Source organism: Morone saxatilis, unplaced genomic scaffold (assembly GCF_004916995.1).
Source record: "Morone saxatilis isolate NCDOM2014 unplaced genomic scaffold, NCSU_SB_2.0 Contig24, whole genome shotgun sequence".
NCBI classification, from domain to species: Eukaryota; Metazoa; Chordata; class Actinopteri; family Moronidae; genus Morone; species Morone saxatilis.
Window position 1 is genome coordinate 12,619,156 of NW_023339807.1, and position 20,729 is coordinate 12,639,884.

The following is a 20,729-nucleotide window of genomic DNA, read 5'->3' on the forward strand; positions in this document are numbered from 1 at the left end:
TTGCCAGAGATCACACACCTGAGACCTACAATGTGTGTGTGTGTGTGTGTGTGTGTGTGTGTGTGTGATTGAGTGAATATGTATGTTTTTTTTGTGCAAAAGAAAAAATACAACCTTGTGCATGTACACATGCGTGGACGGTGGATGTGTGGTTTTAGCCAATCTTTGATTTCCAGAGATAAAACTGATGAGTTGTGTCTGTCTGGTGTTGAGAAGTCTGATCTTCTGCTCGCCATTATTTTCTTAAATCAGCATAATAAGCTCTTTAGAGACTGTTTTATCCTCTGGGCCTTCTCCAATATTTTCCAGAGAATCAGCTCAGTATCACATGTTGGACATGTGCACACATTGGCGCCTGTTTTTAGAGTGAAGTGAGATGAATGTAGCTCGTCTGCATATTCACTCGCCTGTGTCAGTGTGTTTGTGCGTGCAAAGTGCATGCACTGTAGACTTTATCTTTGGCTGTTTGTGTGCAAAGGAGAGGAGAGAGTGTGTGCATCTGTATGTGAATGAAAGAGAAAGATAGGTGGAAAGAGCTGCTTATGCATATTGATGTGTGTCTGCTAATCTGCTTCTTATCTTCCTTATCCATCCAAACCGTCTGTATTTGTCTAATGAATCGAATTTAGCGGCTCACTGTTTCTCGTATGAACGGCGGGAGCAAGTCTTTGCATGCCTATCTATTTTTGTCTTCATATATGTACCTTAATAAGAGAGATAGGGCTGGAAAGCAGAGAGAACGAGAGAGCGATAGGGAGACAAAAATAAAAAAGCCGACAGGCAAGTAGACAAAGAAGGGGCACAAAGAGTTAATTAAGAGAACAGCTTGTTTGCTGTCTTTGCTCTGAGTGCATGTCTAGTAAATTGAATAGAATGTGTGTTTTGTTGTTGTCCACATGTGCTATCACATTTGTACATAATATGTGTGTGAGTTCATTCTGACCGGACTGATTGGGTCACATGGTTTGCAGATGTGATGGATGGCGGGCTGTAATTCCCAGTCCAAGCTGGAACACACCTTCCCCCACTCTTCTGCAGTTTAACTGCAGTGGTCAAGAAGGATAGTGTGGGGAGAGGGATAGGGCTAGGGTTGCTGGAGAGGGATGATGGAGTGAATGAGAGATAAGAGGAATGGCCCAGCATGAGTGAGCGAGGAAAAAAATTAGATACCTGCCTGCCTCATTTGCGAACATATCATTATTCTTATTTTAGGATTTGTTAGCCTGCCAGACACTCCTCGAGCACAACAAGTGGTGCGCCTATGTGAGTCGTGCGGGCCTGAGTAGATTGAGAGTGCAGGGGCTGTCAATAGATGCATGGCCCAGTCATCTTCTCAGGGAAGAGGGGGGAAAAACAAACAAATGCATCTCATTATTGCAGCGCGCGCCTCTGCAGTGCTCTGGGTAACCCATCACAGTCCACACAGATTCAATTGCTTCTTTTAAATCAGTTTGAAGCTGCAGCCACATCTCATCTGTCTCAATAGTAGACTTGAGCCAATTGGCGACTCTGCACACAGCAACAGCTCCTCCTAGTGGCCAGGGATCGATTGTAACATGCCAATGAGAGGGAGAGGAGCTGAATGGCTGGCTGGTTTGGTTGCTTGTGGTCCACCTGTTTAGCCACACATTAGCAGTGGATTTATCTCAGAATTCAGCTCAGAAACAGCTATCTCCCTGGCCCTGAAGCTTACCTTCCACTCACTTTTCTTGCTGTGTCTCCATACATGTCTTTCATGCCTCTCTCCATCCCTTACTTTCTAACTCCTCGTTCTGTCTCTGAACTTGGGCAGTCTTTGCACTTGATCTTTGATGAAAGAAAAACTACCTTAACAGTACCCATAATTTCTAATTCTATGGGCTCACCCACTCACTAAAAGCTGGCACAGTAAATGATCACGTTTCTGTAGTGTCTGCATGATTTAACTGATAGTCTTGGTAAAAATTGTCTCAAAGATCTGCAGAAATCTCTTTGATGATTAGTTGGTGACAGATTTCTCAATTTACTGCCAAACAATTTTCGGTCCCTTGTGTTAAAAGCTATGTTTTTTTTTTCTGGAATTCCTATTTATGGTCAGATAAAAGGATTGTGGAGTAGAACAGTGGAGAAGTGAAGACTGCTTTGATCAGTCCAGAAAGCACATATTTAGCTTGGGGGTGATCTGAGAAGAGAAGTGTTTGGTGTTTGCTATGATAGATTAGCACTGGATCGGTTTCATCACTATTTCATCTTTGTATTCTCTTCTTGTCCACAATTTGTATTCTAACTCAACAGAACATGAAACCTCGCTGTAGTAAATCACTCAAAAGCTGACAGCGTGACATTCCAGTCACTCCCAAATGTTACGAGTGCTTATTATCACATCATTGCATAAGCTAATATCTGTCTGTGACAGCGCCTGCTTCCACTAACCCAAAATTAGTGTGATGAATATTAGACGTAATACATATGAAACTTGTACTCTCCCTCAGTTCCTCCTTCCAAGCCATACTTTGAGGTGGACATGGCAACACCTTGGGTGGCAGGGAAGGAGTACACCGTCACCTGTATTGTCCCTGACGCAAAGCCCGTGGCTGTAATCACACTTTATAAAGGTGAGTCACCCTTTCAACTGCACTGAATGTGACAGAGATGGTCAGCTTGACAGATTAGAACAAAGGGCTACAGCCTTTCTGGTATTCTACATTCTGGGATCTTTGCAGGTCGCAACCTGAATATATAAACAAAAAAAAAAAAAAACATTCAGTAAAGATTTCTTATTTCACAGTCTTCGAATAGTAGAGTTGAAAGGAGGAAATAGCCTGAACATTTGAAATTCCAATTTCAACCATCTTTACGATTACATGTATAGTAACTGTATCACAAGTTTAGAAAAACAACTGGAATTTTCTCATTTTCAGTTTTTACCTTTTGCTCCCTCGTTACACCTATTATACTGGATATTTCTGAGCCAGAGAGGGAGAGATGATTTTTGTTTTTTCTCTTGGTGTGAATTTGTCTAAAGGGTTATGCTGTAAGTCTAAGATATATATTTTCTCTTTTTTTTTCTTGAAATGTAGGTTTTTATTGTGTTCAATCAAAGTGTAATTTTTATTTGGTGATATTGTAATCTCAGCACTGATTTGAGTTCATTTTGAAGACAGGTTGAGATTTTAAACTGTGACTGCACCACACACACATATTTATCATATTCCTGTATGTGCCATTCCACACGAGAATAACACTGATGTTTCAGCCTCACATGAACAAGTTTACATGCAGTATTCTCCCTTTTTCTGTGCCTTCTTCCCCCCATTGTGTCTTTTAGATGGAGTCAAGCTGACAGGTGCAGAGTCTTTCACCATGTCTGGCTCAAAGGATAAGCTCCTGAACACGCATGCTGAAGTAACGTATGTGTTCACCCGCCTGCCAGACTCATTCTCCTCACCGATCTGCTCAATCTCTCCCAGTCTGTCTTTGTTTCTTGTTTCCCTTGTTTTCACCCCGCTCTTATTTTCTCCTTCTGTCTTAGTGAGTACAATGAATTTCTGCACACAGCGAACTGTTACTTGGCACTGTGCGATTGAATTAGCTTCTGTCAAATGCACAAAATTACATTCCAGCAGCGAGACAGATCCGATCCTCACCGGTTCGCCAGGTGCCTATACATTAAACAGGGCCATAGATTGCTTTAATCCTGCTTGTCTCCACTGTGTCAAAGATAATAACCTCTTGTCATATCCTGAGATAACATTGGTACTGAGGAGCTGCAACGTTGTTCAGCTCTATTGCAGAACAGCCAAGGTCTTAAGCAATATTGATGCTTCTTCCTCATATTCACACTGAGCCTACACAGCAGTGGGCCATGTGTGATTGTTACGGTTGACATTGTACTGTAATTTGATACAGAAGACATAAACTGAAAGAGTAAACTCAGCTCAGAATAAATCCATTGCATTGCAGGTGCTAGTGGATGATTGTACATCACAAAGTGCATTTTTGAATTGACTGTTACATGGCTCTCGCAAGAGGCAAGAGCCAGTGGTGGAAAGTACATTTACTCAAGTGTTGTTCCTAAGTACAAATTTAAGGTACTTTCCATGTTAAGCTACTTAATACTTCTACTCCAACACATTTCAGCAGTAAATATTGTACTTTTAATGTTTGTTGAATGTGTTAAGATAATTTTGGTTGTGACTTTCCTCAGATGGTTTAATTTTACTCACGACCCCTCAGATTTATCTTTTGACCCTTTGGGAGGCCCAACCCAAAGGTTGGGAACCACTGGACTACACTATACCACAAAGCTCCACCATGACCAGCTAACCAGTAAAATGCTGCTTACAGATGGATGCATCAGTATTAACAATATAATGAAGGCATTATTTAGTAATATATCAGTCTCAAGAGGCATTTCACTACAGAATAAGTACTTATACTTCCATAGTACATTTTACTGACCACTTCTGTAATTCTACTTTAGTAGTATTTTGACTGCAGGACTTCTCCTTGTAATGATGTATGTTTACTGACTGTATGTAAAGGATCTGAATACGTCTTTCAACTACTGGCCAGACATCACCATGATGTGATGTTTGAAGCTTTAACACTTTATATGGCTCTGTAAAAGCTGTCTGTTATCCCTCTAATTTCTTCTATTTTTGTGTTACCTCTCAAAGGGTCACCGCTGTGAGCTCTGACAACGGGAGGCAGCTGGCATGTCATGCCAACAACCACGCCTTTTTCCGGCCTGTGGAGACCACAATGACCATGAGCGTGTACTGTGAGTGTCTCAACCTGTCTGTAAACTGACAGTCAACACCCCCTCTGTTTAACAAAAAAAAAACACTTGCGTACAAACACACTCAACTGCACAGGAACCCAACCTCGGGGAGGCCCAGGGGTATCCGGCCTTGTGCACTCAGTCTGTGTTAGCGCTCCGAGGAGAAACATTCATCCTGAAGGCAAACTCACACCTACTTCAAGACAACAAGAGTGTGACTGCTTCCCGTTCTCGAAGCTTGCCCCTGGTGGGCTGAGATTGATATGACCAAAGCAGGAGGTCCAGGCTGTTTTCATATTGTAAAACCATGTAACAGTGTCCACAGATAACCCTGCATATAAATTTCAATTAGTTTAATTATTTATTTTTACCATTTTATTCAGTATTCCTAAAATTATTTACACCCTCGGTCTTATTTCCTCAATATTAACCAAACACATAACCCAATTATTAGACCCACTAAGATGGATTATATCAGCGAGGCTTCAAGTCCTGAATTTTTTAACAGTATTATAATAACTAATATGGGAAGCTACGGCCACCACAGTTAATAATGATGAATCCTACAAAACTAACCCAGCAACTTTTGTGCTCATCAGCTCAAATTAAATTTAGAATCCACTGAGGCAGGAGGGGAGGCAGTTTCTGTTGCTTTTTCTTTCATGTTATTATCACAAACGGCGTGACATTATATAATAAAATTGTTACTGCAGCACACAAAGGTGAGTTGACACACTTGCTGTCTCTCTCTCTCTGTTTCTTTTTTCCTCTTATTTGGCAAGGCAACAATGAGAGTCACTGTTGGTGAATGCACAAACAGTGTGGCACCGCAGCTACTGTTTACTACAGTAGGTTTAGTATTTTCTCCTCTGTTGATCAGTTGAAGTAATTGATTGTTTAGGCCTAAGAGTCTACCCACCTCCTTCTCCCAGGCCTAAATCATGCTGTTGATTAAAGTGGAGCAGGGCTGCTGACACCTTCAGCAGCAAGCACTCCCCTCCAGCTCGACTGCCGTATTATCCACAGGCTGACTAGACACCTAAATGTTGTCCCTATCTATACTCCTCCACATTAGAAGCCACAGCTGCTGTTTTAACAATCACCAATAACCGCTACTCCTCCCTTCCTCTCCATCTCTCTGCTCCGTATTAAACAACATGGGCTCTGTGCTAAGTGCTAATGTTGCAGAACTTGGGACCACCGCTGCAGTCTTACTCAGCATGCCAGCCCATCAAAGCCAGCGCGGTGGCCATTTTCAGTCAGCCAGATTGTTAGCAAGGTGGCAATTTGTCACACTGGCCAGGGTCTGCAGCCTGCTCTCTGAAACTGATTGCAGCAATAACAAAGACCCGTCCTCCTCTATTTATTGCGTATATTTTATTCAAGGAGGCTGTAATTTATTCATATTTCACGTTGCCTTATTACTGTTTGAACATCTGTTATTTTGCTTTATGGACTGGATCCAGCTCACTGCTCCCTTAATACTTAATGCTTTCATCAGATCTGGACCTCTTATCCCACATTCATGTTGAATGTTCCCAATTTATTGGCCCTGTCTTAACAAATAGGGATGCTCCCTACTCAATTGCCACGAGTGTTCTCATCGCAGTGCAGTTTCTTTTTTATGTTATCCTATTGATGGTCACCCCATCCAGCTGTTTCCCTGAGTTACTACATTCCCTCTCTTCCCTCACTTTTTCCTCTTCAGTTTTCTATTGCCCTCTATGCCATTCCCCTTTGTCAAGTCCGTTTTTATTTTTGTCTCTCGTTTTCTGGCAGTCCCACCTCAGCCTCCAGTTATTGTGGGTCTGGAGAGAGAGGAAGTCAAAGCGGGGAGAATGCTCGTGTTGGAGTGTGTGTCTCATGGTGGAAACCCCCTAGCCAGTCTCCAATGGACCAAGGTAAATCTTCTGCACCATCTGTTAAGGAGGCTTTATAACACGCTGTCACACTGACAAAATGAACTATTTAAGTTAAAGAATTTGCAGTGTAAGTATCTCGTTGTTAGTAGCTCCTGTACTTCACTGAGTGCACCATATGGGACTGTGAAACTACTCAAACATATCCCTGATTTTGCCTTTTTTTAATTGTCTTGTGTTCGTCAGGATGGAGATGTTCTGTCCACAGTTTGGGAGGAGAATGTCGTGGCACAGACAACCAGAAGTATCCTCAACCTGGAGATCACCCCCGCGGACAACCAGGCAGTGCTGTGCTGTGAAAGCGTCAATCTAGTGTCACCATCACCTCTGTCTGTCAGCCGCAAAATTACTGTGCTCTGTGAGTGAAAATAATGCTTAATATAGTGCACAATGCTGGAAAATACACATACACCCACACACTTACACACAAAAATCCCTGGCAGGACTTGCCGCAATGGATTATTAAGGATATGGACATGAGGCAGTGGAATATAATAAGTCTTACCTCCAAAACCAATTCTTTTGCTGTCCCAGCATAAATTCTAATGCTAATATCATTAATGAAACTAATGGTTATTATGGCTGCAGCCCATATTTCTGACTGCCTCCAGATTAGTATCACTGCATGCTCTTTCATAGCTGATACACTAATTTAGCTGAATTGCTTCAATGCACAATCCTGAGGCAGTAAAGCCTACACTTTGTGCGACAGTAACGCCCATGGTTAATAGATTATACTTTTCTCTCATCTGAATATAAAATGTTTGTTTCAGCAACAATAAAACAAACACAGAATTAATATTCAGCAGCCTTGGTGCATTGAGCCTAACAATAGCCTGATTTCCACTACAGATCCAGACAATGTAAGTCAGAGCTTTAAATGCTGCATGATTGATGCACCTATTTTATGTAAATATGCTTTGAATTAGGATCAGTCGTTGCAGAAATCTCTTGCTCATGCTATGTAAAGGTGGCTGAAGATATTCTAGTGCCCCTCCTTTCCCCACACAGCCCCCAACAGGCCCTGGTGCCATGCCTCCCAGTCATCCATTCAGGGATGTTGAAAATGAGCGGCTGACTGCCTGAATGCGCTCTAGGCATTGGCAGAGGCTGGAGGGCACAGAATATGTCTCACCAGTGTAATATGAATATGCCTCTTTTACCTCACGGCACCTGCGTGATTTCAACAGTCTTTGTGTGTGGCATGCTCAAATGCACCCCATTCTGTGTCTCATGTGGGACAAACACAAATAGGTATGAGATTTACATACATGACCCCTCCTTCCCCATGTCTGCCAGCTCAGTCCCCAGCTTTTGTATTCCTACGAAGCTTTTATGCAACTGCATCACTTTGCCTGCAGCTATTGTACCCAGTCTCCCCCTGTGGTTAAAACGAAGCACACTTTAGAAACCACATTGAAAGCCTCCTGAGAAAACAAGTTGCCACTCAAAGTGATTTTCCTTCTCACCCTTGAAACAGCTCTATGTTTCACATCCAAAAATAGTTGTGCTACCGCTGTGATCAGAATAGCTAGCTGTTGAATGAACTATTCATGGGACGATATTTTCACTGAATTGTCTCTGTTTGTGTGTGTGTGTGTACATCAGTTGAGCCTGCAGAAGTGATGCTGTTGGGTTCACTCACAGCCATTGAGGGTCAGGAGTTGAATCTGAGCTGCTACGCCACCTCCAGTAATCCCCCTGTCCACATTCGCTGGTGGCTGGGCTATAAGGAGCTCAACGCCTCTGTTGTCACTATGGAGGAGGTGAGATTACACATCTAAGCAGGTAGACAAGCAAGAGACAGCGGGCGAAATGAGTTGCTGGTCATCCTGGTAAATTTATAATACTGAAAAAGGGTAGGATTTGTTTCTTTTCTGTGAACACAAGGCAAAAAGATAAAATAAAGTGCAATAAAGTGCAAATGCTTTGCCCTTCAGTCATGCTTGTCTTAATGGTACCAACAAAAAACTTCTAAAATGTTTCCCAATGAATTAAAAGAATCCTTAATATGAAATTTGACCTCATGCGAACCTTCACAGATGAAAGAAAGTGGTATGACCATGAGCAGTCTCTCAATAGGCCTGCTGCAGCTTTGCAAATGAATCAGCAGCGGTTTCCAAAAGGAGTATTCTGCAGCTCTTCTCTTCTTTTGTGTATGTTAATAAGATCAAAGTGAATAAAAGCTGACACAGAAGATGAGCATTATTAAACAAGCTCTTTATTCATCTGGCAGCAGCATTTTCATTTGATCTTACACAAGGCACTCAGTGTGCTGTGTGTGAGCTTTAATGCATCTGAAACAGTGTGAGGTTAATGAAGACTGACGCTCCTGTCCAGGGCCTTTGTTAGTCTTTCTGACTGTGGCTTTTACAGTAATCACCACAATAATAGCTTTAATAACCAGATGTGCTGCATAGGCATGGCCGCTATCAGGCAGGTGCAAAATGACGCTTTGGTCAATTTATAACAGTGTGCAAGGCAGGAGAGTTAGATGAATATGCTTATTTATCACAGACCATGCACAACATCAGTTATTACAGCAGCTAATTTGCCATCTGTATTCACCAAGACAAACCATTGTGGGTTGTTTTTCTCTCAGATTTTTTTTCTCTCTTTCCTAAGACTAAGAATGGCAGAGACCAAGGCTATCTGTCCCACGACTGAACTGTCATGTGTGCCTTCTGTCTGCAGGGAGACAATGGTGGGATGACAACCATGTCCAACATGACCCACAGGGTCTCCCGGGATGAGAACGGGCTGAAGCTCACCTGTGAGGCTTTCAATAAGGGCACACACTTCTCCAAGACCCAAATCACCGAACTCAATGTCTATTGTGAGCTTAAGTTTAGTTTCTAAGAGCTGTTGTGTTTTTAGTACACATAACCTGCATTAAAAGGGGAATAAAATTTTGATCTGGTAAATTTAATAAAATCATCTGGGTTCAGGAGGGGTCAACTGTAATTCAAACTGCCAATAAACACAAAAAGGCAAACATAGCTATAATAGTATAATCATTGACACAGATTAAGCAACTATTTTCCAGGCCTGTCTTATTTGTGCTTAAGGAAGATTTTCACATTGAAAATATTCTTTATCTCTAACTTTTCAGTGGTAAGTGAAGCTCTCTAAATACACAACTGGTCTGCTAAAAATGTAGTAAAACTGTGAAAAAAATCCTTTTACAACAGACCCTCCTCAAAAAGTATGGCTTGATACTCCTCCTCAAGATGTCCCCCTTCGTTCAGGGACCACGGTCCGTCTCATCTGCTTCTCCACTGGAGGGAACCCCCATGGGACTCTGACCTGGTTCAAGGTTAGTGGGAATGTACATGGATGTGTGTGTTATACTGTATGTCCAGAATACGTACACTTCTCTGTGCATTATCTTTCCTTCCTGTTTTAGAATGGAAAGGTTGTGACAAGTGCACTGAAGCAGACGTCCTTTGATCTGGGTGTGGCTCGAGAACTGGTCCTGGTCCTGACGGCAAGTGACAACATGGCTACCTACCGCTGCGATGCCAAAAATGAGGCAAAGAAGACCATCTCTGCCCACGCTAAGCTCATAGTTCACTGTGAGTTGGTTTTAATCGATAAACTTTACTCCAGTCTAACTCAGCTGAGAGAAAAGCACAATATCAGCTATGTCATTTTATACTCTTGATCTTCATCTTGATATTGTCAGTGAGTTAAGATTGTGTTTTCTTGTTTACGTCATGGTGCTCCAGTTACAGCAGTCAGTATGAAGATCACAACCAAACAGGAGGAGCTACGTCGCGGCCAGATGCTCACTCTGGAGTGCCAGTCTGGAAGCAGCAACCCCAAGGCCAACATCTCCTGGAGCTTGGGCTCACTCAGGTTTGGCAAGGCAGCAGGTGGAAAGGCTCATAGCAGACAATGACACATGTTGATAGGGGCATTTTCCTGCAAAAAAATGATTTGGCTAATTCAGCGTCAGAATGAGTCTGAATGACTGATGTTTATCCTGTTAAATGTGGCAATGGTCATGATTGCCTGGTAAACTTGAACTCCCCTGGTGATTGGATTTGCTGGATGTTATTTGTGTCCTAGGTTCCAGGGAGTGGAGCAGCCACCCAGGAAGGCTCAATTTAGCGGTGTGTCAGTGAACAGTTTTCTATCCCTGAATCTGACTTCACAGCATCACAACCAGAGGGTCACTTGCCAGGCCAAAAGCCCTGCACTAGACGAGGGGGCCAAGACATTCTTCAAACTCAATGTGCTTTGTAAGCAGAGGGTTAATTGTTAGTTTGTTTCTTTATTTTATTGGTTTGTTTCCTTTTTCTTCTTGGCGAATGACCAAGAGACGTGGTTTGCATAAACCTTAAAGGATGCATAATGATGATCTATGATGGTGCAGATACTTTTGCACAGAAATGTCAGCATATAGTATGTGTATGTGTGCGTTTTTTTTGTTTACTGGAAACCTTTGTTGTGATTTGTGGGTCTGTTGAGCTCTGCAGCAGTGTGTCCTAATTGCGCATTTGCTTTGCTGCGTGGCCATGTTTGTCTTTGATGCCATTTCACAGGCAGCAGCCAGCCACTGCTTCAAAGCTTGGTACTGTGTATGAGCATGAAGGAATGTCACTGTGTGTTTGTGCAGAGCTGCAGTTGGACAACAGTACTGTCACTCGTCGTTTTCATGCCTGTCCCTCTCCCTCCCGCGTTGCTTTACTCCCCCGTCGTCTAAGTATGTGAAGTTGGTTAGATCTGGAATTACTGGTGGGATGTCGACTTTCTACTGGTTTGACTCTCATTAGTGTCTCTTACTACTTTCATGCTTAACATGTTTTGTGTCTTTGTGTTCTCTCTTGCCGGTTCTTGTCATTTTGTGGAGCAGAGTTTGTATTTGTGCCTCTGCACATATATTTATGGTGTAAATCCAACTTACTGTAGCTGCATTTGTGTTCCGTTTGTGTGTCAGACCCACCAGAGTTCAGCACACAGCAGCCAACTCAAGTCCAGGTGGTGGAGGATGACATGGCAACCATCCCAATGCTGGTCTCAGCTAACCCAGAGGAGGTCTCCTGCATTTGGCTGCACCGCAGGGAGAAGCTGGTCAAAGGTGATCCAGGGCTGTGTGATGGCTCTATAAACCAGGTCCTAGTTGAGCTGAGCCAGCAAGTAAGCACTCAGCTCTGCCATTCAGGGCCTGAATAAAACATGGCAGGTTAGCCAGCATGGGACCCTGCCAAATGTGATTCTCATTATGGCTCTAATGTATGCAGTCTAAATGAGGATTGCTGTCTCACTGAATACAACACAACGGTTCTAAACCTGGCTTCTCCTCCAGGCCAGTGTCATCAGGGCCCTGCTGCACCCACTCTCTTTCTCTGTTAACTCTGTTAGCTCGATCATATGCAGCCCCCACCGTAAAATGACTGTATCCTGAATGCGGAAACCCACCTATTACTACATTTTGAGTGCTGTGGTACAGAAGGTGTCTCTCACGCAGCCTATTGTTGGCTTGATGTGGGAATCCAGCCAGGCCAATCAATAATGCAGGATTAGATGTCACTTAGAGACCGGTGGCCAGAGGACATGCGGTTGATGAGCGTGTAATGAATACTTAATTTACTATTGGTTTGCATGTGTGCATGTGTGTCTGTGCGTGTGCGTTTCCATGTTTTCTAAAGAGGGGGATCTGCGCTACCACTGGCTGGACGACAACTCACTGGAGATCAAGAATGTGACGAGGAAAGATGCCGGACTTTACACAGTCAAGTGCACAAATGACGAGGGTTTTGACCAAACCTCAATCATGCTGGACGTTCAATGTAAGAACCTGCACTCAGAGAACAGATGAGCAGGGGCATGCACCCACACACGTTCAGATTTTGTCAGGTTGCCAGTGAGCTCTATTCAGGGGGTTTCTGTTTTATGATAAAGGCACTGTTCCGTGAATCCTTTACCAGTAAAATTTGAAATACACATAGATTACTTTGCACATATTAAAGATGACATACGTGACAGCTGTACTGTAATGTGCAACTGTAATTCTTTTCCCATGTGTTTCGATCATTTTAGAGTAACCTTTAGAGTTCAGTTAACTTAGAAAGTAAGTTTGATTATTTACAATAGTTTCTATGAATTAATTAAACTTACACCAGAGCACCTGCTTGAGGAAAAATAGACAAAACAGCAAAAGAGAGGAAGATAATAATAATAATATTAATGACAATAAACTTAATTTATTCAGCACTTTTCAAAACAAAGTTACAAAGTGCTTTACATGGTTGAACCAGAATTAAAACATTTCAGGACTGCAATCAGGCAAATCAAATTTGAAAATGGAAATAAAATAGTGTGCTAGCATTACTGAAAAGCTTTTTTAAAAATAAATATTTTGAGGAATGATTAAAAAGATGCCACTGATTCTGCAAGCCTCAGTTCAGAAGCTGAAAACGAGAGCAAAGGATTGGAGAGACAATACTGGAAATTATACTTTCTTTATAATCATTATTTTGTTTTACCCTCCTGCAATCCACTCATAATTGATCAATCTTTTTTCAGTTTCTAAGGTGCCAAATCTGCAGGTATACCTGTGGGCCCTGTGGGTCAACCACATCATTTACCTTCTTCCTTTAAATACAGAGAATGAGCAGAAATATTGTTGCATATTGCAAATTGTCCATATTGCTCATTGGATTTGAATCAGTTGGATGCTAGTATCAGAAGTATCAGAACTGTCAGTGCATCCACACTTGCTGACACACCCAGATAACAACATTGACTTTCAGCTCCTGCCCGGCAAACATGCCTCATTATTTAGGCCTCCATGCAAGGCTGTCCGCTCCACTGCTGCCCCAGGCCCAGCCTCGAGCTCCAGGCCCTCTGCCCCGATACTGATGATTTAATAATGGAAGTGTTGAAAATGTAGGTCTGCCTGTTTCACCAAAGCCCATGGTAGACGCCTAATGGATTCTGCCGTCCTGATCTGACTGGGCTTGACAGTTGTAGATATTCATTATGTATGGAGGATTGTAGTAGCTTTTATGGGTGGCAGTGTAGTCCACTTAACAATGTCGGTCTTGGTTAGCAGGCCAACATGGGTAGATCCCACCAACCCAGAGGTCTGTGTCTCTCTAGTCTTTCCCACCGCTGTTCTTCAAGTGTGAACATAGGTTTAGACAAGTAGGCACTAATGGCCTTATTTTTGCTAGAACACGGCACTCATGGGAAGAATAAAAAGCTTGTGAGGTAGAGAATAAAGATAAGAAGAGGAGCTCTGCAGTGAGGAAGGAGAGAGGATTTGATGAAGAGAGGAATCAAGGGAGGGGAAATTGGTCAGTCTGTCATAGTCCATATGGTGATGTGCCGTCAGCGGAGGGCCTTGTGGGTCATATGTGCAATTCTGAGTTTGATCGCAGAAGCATTTGTAGTCCTCCAACATATAGAGAGGTTAATGGCATTGTATCTGAAACTCAGAGGCCAATTAAGACAGGGTTATGAACACGTTCAAAGGCAAACAAGTGTAAGAGTAATTATAGCAATGCAGCATGTCTGTTAAATGGGTTGGCAAACGATTTGTCCCAGATTGGCCTGTTAACCTTTGGTCCTGCCTCAGCCTTGTCCCGTTTTCTTCCTCTCAGATGCTCCCAGTGTCAAGGCAGAGAAGGACCCTGTGTTTGTGAACCTGGGGGAAACAGCAGACCTGATATGTGTGGCAGATGCCAACCCCATTATACCTGACATGTTCTCTTGGAAATTTCTGGTGAGTGCTCGGGTACACGCACACATGCATACACAGAAACACAGCCATACCCTGGATTATATTTCCCTTATCTGGCTTTCTATTATTTTATCCGTTCTTACCGTTTATCACTGGCCTTTCTAAATGCGCGGATGCACCATATTTCACTGGCTCTAACTATCCTTCCACCCCACCTCTTCCTGCTCCACACTCAGCCCAAATTCAGAAAAATAGCTTTCATTACTGCTGCGTGACTAAAGGGCACATTCGTCAATGTGGCGTGGTCTCTGTATCCACTGATGCCTTCTCCAGTCTAACCCACCCCCTGGCTGTACTGTGTGTCCCGCTTTCAACCTGCACAGCCCCTCATTTTCTCTTTCCCCATGGCTCTCCAACCCTTGGCATTATCCTTCTCTGTCCTCCGAGCTCGTTCCCCCGACGCCCTTTCCATCCCCACCTCAAGCTCTGATGGTTTCCTGCTCAACTCTCCCTCACTGTCTACCTGTCTTGCTCTCGCACAACTCCAGCCCTCACCCAGGAGGAGGTGAGTGTGTAGTGAGGGATAGCTGCTGTCTGCCAGTTATTCCCTCTCACTCTGTCTTGCACAGGGAGAAGGGGAGGTGGAGTTGGGAGAGGAGACTCAGGAAGACGAATCTGGCCTTCTGACCATCTATAATGTGACTCGGGCTCACGCTGGTATTTACCAGTGCACAGCCAATAATGGCATAGCACCCCTTGCCACTGTAGACGTGCGGCTGGTTGTGCAATGTAAGTTTGTAATATTTATTGTCAGTGTCAGAGAGAAACAAAACATACATGGAGACTTGTGGGAACGTTCACATCTTTGTTTGTCACTAAATACATGTGTAGATTTTCTCCTTTATTGTGTTTGGTTTCTGCATTAATAACCTTCATGCTCATCTTGTCTCACGTAGTCAAACCAGAGCTTCAGAAAGGAGCCCAGTGGAGGAAGGTAGCAAGTAGAGGAGATGGCACTTCTACAGCAGAGGTAGTGTGTCAGGCAGAGGGTATTCCCCGTGTCGACTTCTCTTGGGAAAAAAATGGTGTACGCATGGACTTTGCAAACCCCAGGTCAGAGAGTACACTTTATTGTATTTCAAATGCTGTTCTTGCCAGCCTCTTTACTATTAACTTGTGCTACTGTCAGCATTTTGTCACATATTGATGAATCCTCACAATTATATTAGGTTTTACCCTAGTATAATGTATTCTTTTGCGATTTCTTTCTATTTCACCACTAAATCCAGATTTAGTGCGTTTTATACTTCGCTCCTCACTATGCAAATACCTGTTTAATGCTTCTTTGATGTGTGAAATTGGGTGACTTAGTGCAATCTGCAGGACATCACAATCCCTGCTGTCTGCCTGTTCAGGATTTATCTCTCTTTCTGTGTGTTTTTTGTCTGTGTGTGTGTGTGTGCGCACGCATATGTGCATGCTGCAGGTATGAGGAACGAACCGTGCGGGAAGGCTCTTACCACACCAGCACAGTTCGAGTAGTAAATGTGAGCGCAGTTATGGACTATGCTGTCTTCAGCTGCACTGCTCGCAACTCACTTGGGGAAGACAACCTAGACATCCAGCTCGTCAGCACAAGTACATTTGTGTTTCCTGTGTGTACCGGTCTCTGGGTGGATGAGTTCTTCATATCATTAATTGTCTATGCGAAAACCTTGTATCTCCAAAACGTCAACTTTTCATGAACTAAGACAACCTTGTCTCAGCAATGTAGCAATGCATTTTTCAGATCCTCCAATGGGTCTTTCAAAGGTTGGCTTCAGATGTAAGAGAATTTTCTCATTTCGAAAAAAAAAAGAAATACATGATACTTCAGTTTAGTTTTCAAAATCACCAAACTTTCTAGATAGTTTTTCTTGGGCAGCAACAATGTGCAAACATTTTTTTTTTTTCAAATTGAATCAAATTACTCTGTTGTGTGGAAGGGTCACTAGTAATAGCAAGCCATTGAGAATACAATCTAACTCTGCAGCTTCACAAAGCTTAGACGTTTATTTCTCATGGTTTTAGTTATCTGGCCTCCACGTAGACTTTATTGTTATAGTCTTACCTTTCTCATCAATGCCCCCTAGTGGTACAAAAAACTCCTAATGCAGCTTTAAATAAAAGGCAAATGATCAAAGTCAGTAGTTAGGCCACACAACATGTAAGGATTATGCATATCACATACTTGGCAGTGGGGCATACATTTTTCCTTTGGTTCTAATTTGGCAGCATCTCAAAATAATTGTGTCTGTGCTGCTTTGTCCAAGGTTTATCAGCCTTTTCCAGCAACATTACAATAGTGTGGGAGTGCCATTGAACATGCAGAATTCTGTAAACTGGAGAGAGTTGTTGCTCCTGAGTGTCAGCCCTTTAAGGAACTTATTCCATTGCTCTATCTCTACCTTATCATTTAGCCCATAGCACTACTCCACTTCTCCCTCAGATAATGCTGCAATGATATGCTTTGCTCTCCTGGCGTGCTTAGGCTTTTCTGCCTTCAAGCTACCACTGTATCCTTGCACCACCGCCATTATCAACACAGCCTTGCTCTCAGCAAAGGCCCACAGCCATCATTGGACACATTTAATGTTTACTATAAAAACCATAAAATACAATCCAATATCGGCCCTGTTTTTCCCTAGTCGTGTTTTTAGTGCTGTGAATATTCATAATTAATCTGACACAGTGATAATAAATTTTATATGCTTCCTTATCATTTTAGAGCCCAAGAGGAAGAGAGTTTTTTTTTTCGTTAGCATGGTCCTTTTTGGATTTGAAGGAGACGAGATCCAAATAAGGCTGACCTCTTTGCCCTGGAATCTTATGAGTGGAGCTGATAGTGGGAATTATTTACTCTGCAAACTGGGCTGCAGCCTGGAGCTAGAGACGAGTAGAGCATCCCCTTCTTATGTTGCTGCTCAACTATCTCTCTTTATTCTCTCCTTGCCTATCTCTCCCTCTGCCTCCATAACCACCCTTCTTTTTTCCATGCTCCAAATGCAAAATAATCCACTTTCCCTTCACTACCCTGACTGAAGCGGTGCCTCATGTCAGACTGTAGGCCTGGTTAGCCTCCTTTGATCTCTGTCCACAATATTGATAATAATCAAGAGGCTTTATCCTTCATTGCATGACTTAAATTGGACAAATCATTCAGTTTGTTCTGAGAGGGATCAGCTATAGCTCTACCCATGTTTTCCTGAGCATTCATACAACAAAGCACAACCTTAAGAAAAACCAGATAAGGAGTGATGCACTGTTAAAAAATGCAAAGCTGCTGCTGTCAAAAAGATGTTTTTTTAGAGCCGGTGGAATAAACTGTGATTAGGAGGACATACAAAAATAAAAGAGGCTTCGGAGGCTCACTGACAAGTTTTGACCACGGTCATCATTTCTCCTCCATGATTTAATTTTATTTACTCTTATTTATTATTTATCATCAGCTGTTATTATCAAATTTCTTTTTCAATTCTTTTTAAATCTTCCACATTTAAAATGCTGTAGTATGTAAAAATCTGCGAGAGTCACATGTCACAGTCTGAAATCATATAACAATTGCATCCACAAACCATTTGCTCTAAACAGCTATTACTAGTCATTCTGCCACACATATCTAATGAGAATAATTACATTTTCAAACACAATTGCATGACCAATAGAAAAAGTGACAATATCTCAATTAATTGTTCTTTCTTTTCTTCTGTTTCTATGAAGTAAAATGTCAGCTCTGCACTCACTTTTAGCAATATCATTTTGTCTATTTATAACCACTCCAAAGCAGAGGCCGGAGGGGATTCACGATCCTATAGGCCAGCAGGGCCTCGTGTGTTATTTCTGTAGATATAATCACTCGATTTCTTACCACCTAAAGCCTTTTCAAACAGCCACCTGTCGAATGAAGATGTTCTGCTCCTTGTCAGTATTCTTGCAAAATCGAAAATCAAGAGCACATTTGCTTTTTACACATTTTTTCTTTTCTTTCGTCCTCAGACAGCCCAGATCCTCCTTCATTGTTTCGCCAAGTCGATGCCACCCACGACTCGGTCACTCTGGAGTGGATCCCCGGCTTCGATGGTGGTTTGCAGCAAAGATTTCGTATAAGGTGAGATGTCAATAAAGGATGTTGGTTTATGAATGACAGCCCTAATCAATGATTTGTATCTGACAGTGACTTTTGGATGTCAGATACCGCTGGGATCAGGTAGCCAGTTTCCTGTACATGGACGTCTTTCCTCCCGGCGCAGCAACCTTTACTGTCACTGCCCTGCAGCCTGTCACCACCTACAACTTCTCTGTCAATGCCCTCAATGCGATGGGAGAGAGTGGCTACGCTGACAACAATGCAGTACTGACCATCACCACCAAGGGTCAGTTTGGAGTAACCCCAGCTTGACACTGAAAGGACTCTACTGTACAATGAACTATGGTACCTTTAACATAATGATTACAAGTGTCTTTCTCTACAGAGAGGCCAGAACTAGAAGAAGTCCCAGCAGATGATGACTCAGTCTCACAGAGTAAGTCTTTTATCACAGCTCCCTGAAAAAGCTCTTAAGGGCAGTTGGAAATTGCTGTTTGCACAGCAGCTAGCTTCATTTTGGCTAAATCATGTTAATGTATGCACCTCCAAGGCTGTTAATGTTTGCTCTACGAGAGTAGCGGTTGTCATGGCACCCACCCATACTTTTTCCCCTCTGCTAGTCTTTAATCAATAAAGACAATTGAGAGAGTGGTTGGGTCTGTCTCAGTCAGTTTTTATCTTCCCGGATTTCCATATTACTTCCTCTTTAACTTTCATTGTTATGCATTGAGCTAATGTTTTTAATGTTTTGTGAACTAGGTGCAAGTGGACTGCCAGCCTATTTCACAGTAGTGTTCACAGTGGTGCTCGGAGTCGTGCTGGTATTGAATTCGCTGGGCTGCTTCTTTGGATTGAGGTGGAAAAAGAAGCGAGGTCAGACAGGTAACCATAACAACCTTTACATCCTTGGATGTGAAGGTGTTTTCCCCATTCCTGTCATTACAATGTCCTGATTCCTCAACATAACTCTAAGGAGATAACTCCGAACCATGACGCAATTGTCAGCTCAGCCTCTCACTCTCTTCTCATCTTTCCATGTCCCCTCTTTCTTTCCGTCTATCCTGCCTCTTCTTCTGCTGATTCTCTTAGCCACTACCTCTTGCCACATTCATCCTTCAAAGCTGTCACTTCTCTGTTGCATCCATATCTTTTATCTCATTTGCTGTCTTTATGTCCTTCTTTCTCTCCTTCTGTCTCTTTCTATTTGTTCTCCAGTCTTACTGTCTCCCCTCTCTATCTTTTACTTTTTATTCCTCACCTTCCTCTGCCCTCTGGTTTTCACATAGATTTTCACAGTTTGCTTGTCTTTCGTTCACTCTCACTGTCTCTAGCCCTTTTACTGCTCTGATCAATTTCAGTTCTTATGAGATGATGCTCCTCTCTTCCAGTTCTAATTTCCTAACACTAAGCTGCTTTCCTCTTGTTCCTGTTCCCCCTGCAGGGGGTAGAGGAGGCAGTGTGTTGGATGGAACGAAGAAAGAAGAGGAGGGGTAAGTTAAGGCCCTGCAGTAGAAGTAATAAAGAGACACACATCCAATCCACTCTGAGAAGACTGAGACCTGATCCATTGGCTGACCCAGCCACTAAAACAGCCAGGCGGGCAAAAAAAAACCTCTGTCAATATCCATTAATATTGGTGTCATCAAACTTGCACCACAGTCCTGCAATAAACGGGTACCACATGATACTTTCTTATTAAGAACTTAAGGAATGCATGAAAAAAAGTTGCTATGTGTGCTGAGTTTTTTGCATCTCTCGTAGTTCATATTGGAGATTAAGAGTTGCTGGGAAATTAATCAATAAGTGCAAGTAGATGACAGAAGCTGATTTCTCCCTGTAGGTCCAGTCAGTCAACTGTAAGCAACTCCAATAAGTATGAAAGCAGAGAAAAGATCAACGTCGCAGCCCAGCGCACCCTCCTCATCGACTCTGGATCCGAAACAGACAGCAATGTCTATGAGAGCTATGCGGCGGTAAGAACGGTAGAGGAGGAGGAAGAAAGGGAAGAGCGGGATTGGAGAGAGAGAGAGAGAGAGAGAGAGAAAAGGGCAATTGAGAAAATATGCAGAGACACAGAGAAGGCTGAGTAAACAGATGAGGGGAGGAAGAGGTTAGGCAGGGGGTGAAGGAGAGGAAGTGGAGAATTCAGCCATAACAAGGAAAATGGATAGATAAACTAATGAAACCTTTAGCTGTGCATAGAGATGGAACATAGATCAATACCTCACAATT

The 20,729-nt window shown here is 42.7% G+C and overlaps 1 protein-coding gene across 1 annotated transcript in view; it reads left to right on the plus strand.

Moving 5' to 3' along the window:
- nphs1 (NPHS1 adhesion molecule, nephrin) overlaps positions 1-20,729 on the plus strand; it is a 33,057-nt gene that overhangs the window by 9,463 nt on the left and 2,865 nt on the right. The window contains exons 4-26 of the mRNA XM_035671726.1: positions 2,472-2,594; positions 3,308-3,389; positions 4,659-4,762; positions 6,542-6,663; positions 6,868-7,039; positions 8,290-8,447; positions 9,376-9,517; positions 9,873-9,997; positions 10,088-10,256; positions 10,410-10,539; positions 10,753-10,925; positions 11,624-11,764; positions 12,336-12,476; positions 14,292-14,413; positions 15,001-15,160; positions 15,328-15,484; positions 15,858-16,009; positions 18,407-18,518; positions 18,602-18,783; positions 18,883-18,933; positions 19,257-19,379; positions 19,939-19,987; positions 20,338-20,470. Of these exons, the coding sequence (XP_035527619.1) occupies positions 2,472-2,594; positions 3,308-3,389; positions 4,659-4,762; positions 6,542-6,663; positions 6,868-7,039; positions 8,290-8,447; positions 9,376-9,517; positions 9,873-9,997; positions 10,088-10,256; positions 10,410-10,539; positions 10,753-10,925; positions 11,624-11,764; positions 12,336-12,476; positions 14,292-14,413; positions 15,001-15,160; positions 15,328-15,484; positions 15,858-16,009; positions 18,407-18,518; positions 18,602-18,783; positions 18,883-18,933; positions 19,257-19,379; positions 19,939-19,987; positions 20,338-20,470 (3,023 nt within the window). The remainder of the gene's footprint in view (positions 1-2,471; positions 2,595-3,307; positions 3,390-4,658; positions 4,763-6,541; positions 6,664-6,867; positions 7,040-8,289; positions 8,448-9,375; positions 9,518-9,872; positions 9,998-10,087; positions 10,257-10,409; positions 10,540-10,752; positions 10,926-11,623; positions 11,765-12,335; positions 12,477-14,291; positions 14,414-15,000; positions 15,161-15,327; positions 15,485-15,857; positions 16,010-18,406; positions 18,519-18,601; positions 18,784-18,882; positions 18,934-19,256; positions 19,380-19,938; positions 19,988-20,337; positions 20,471-20,729) is intronic.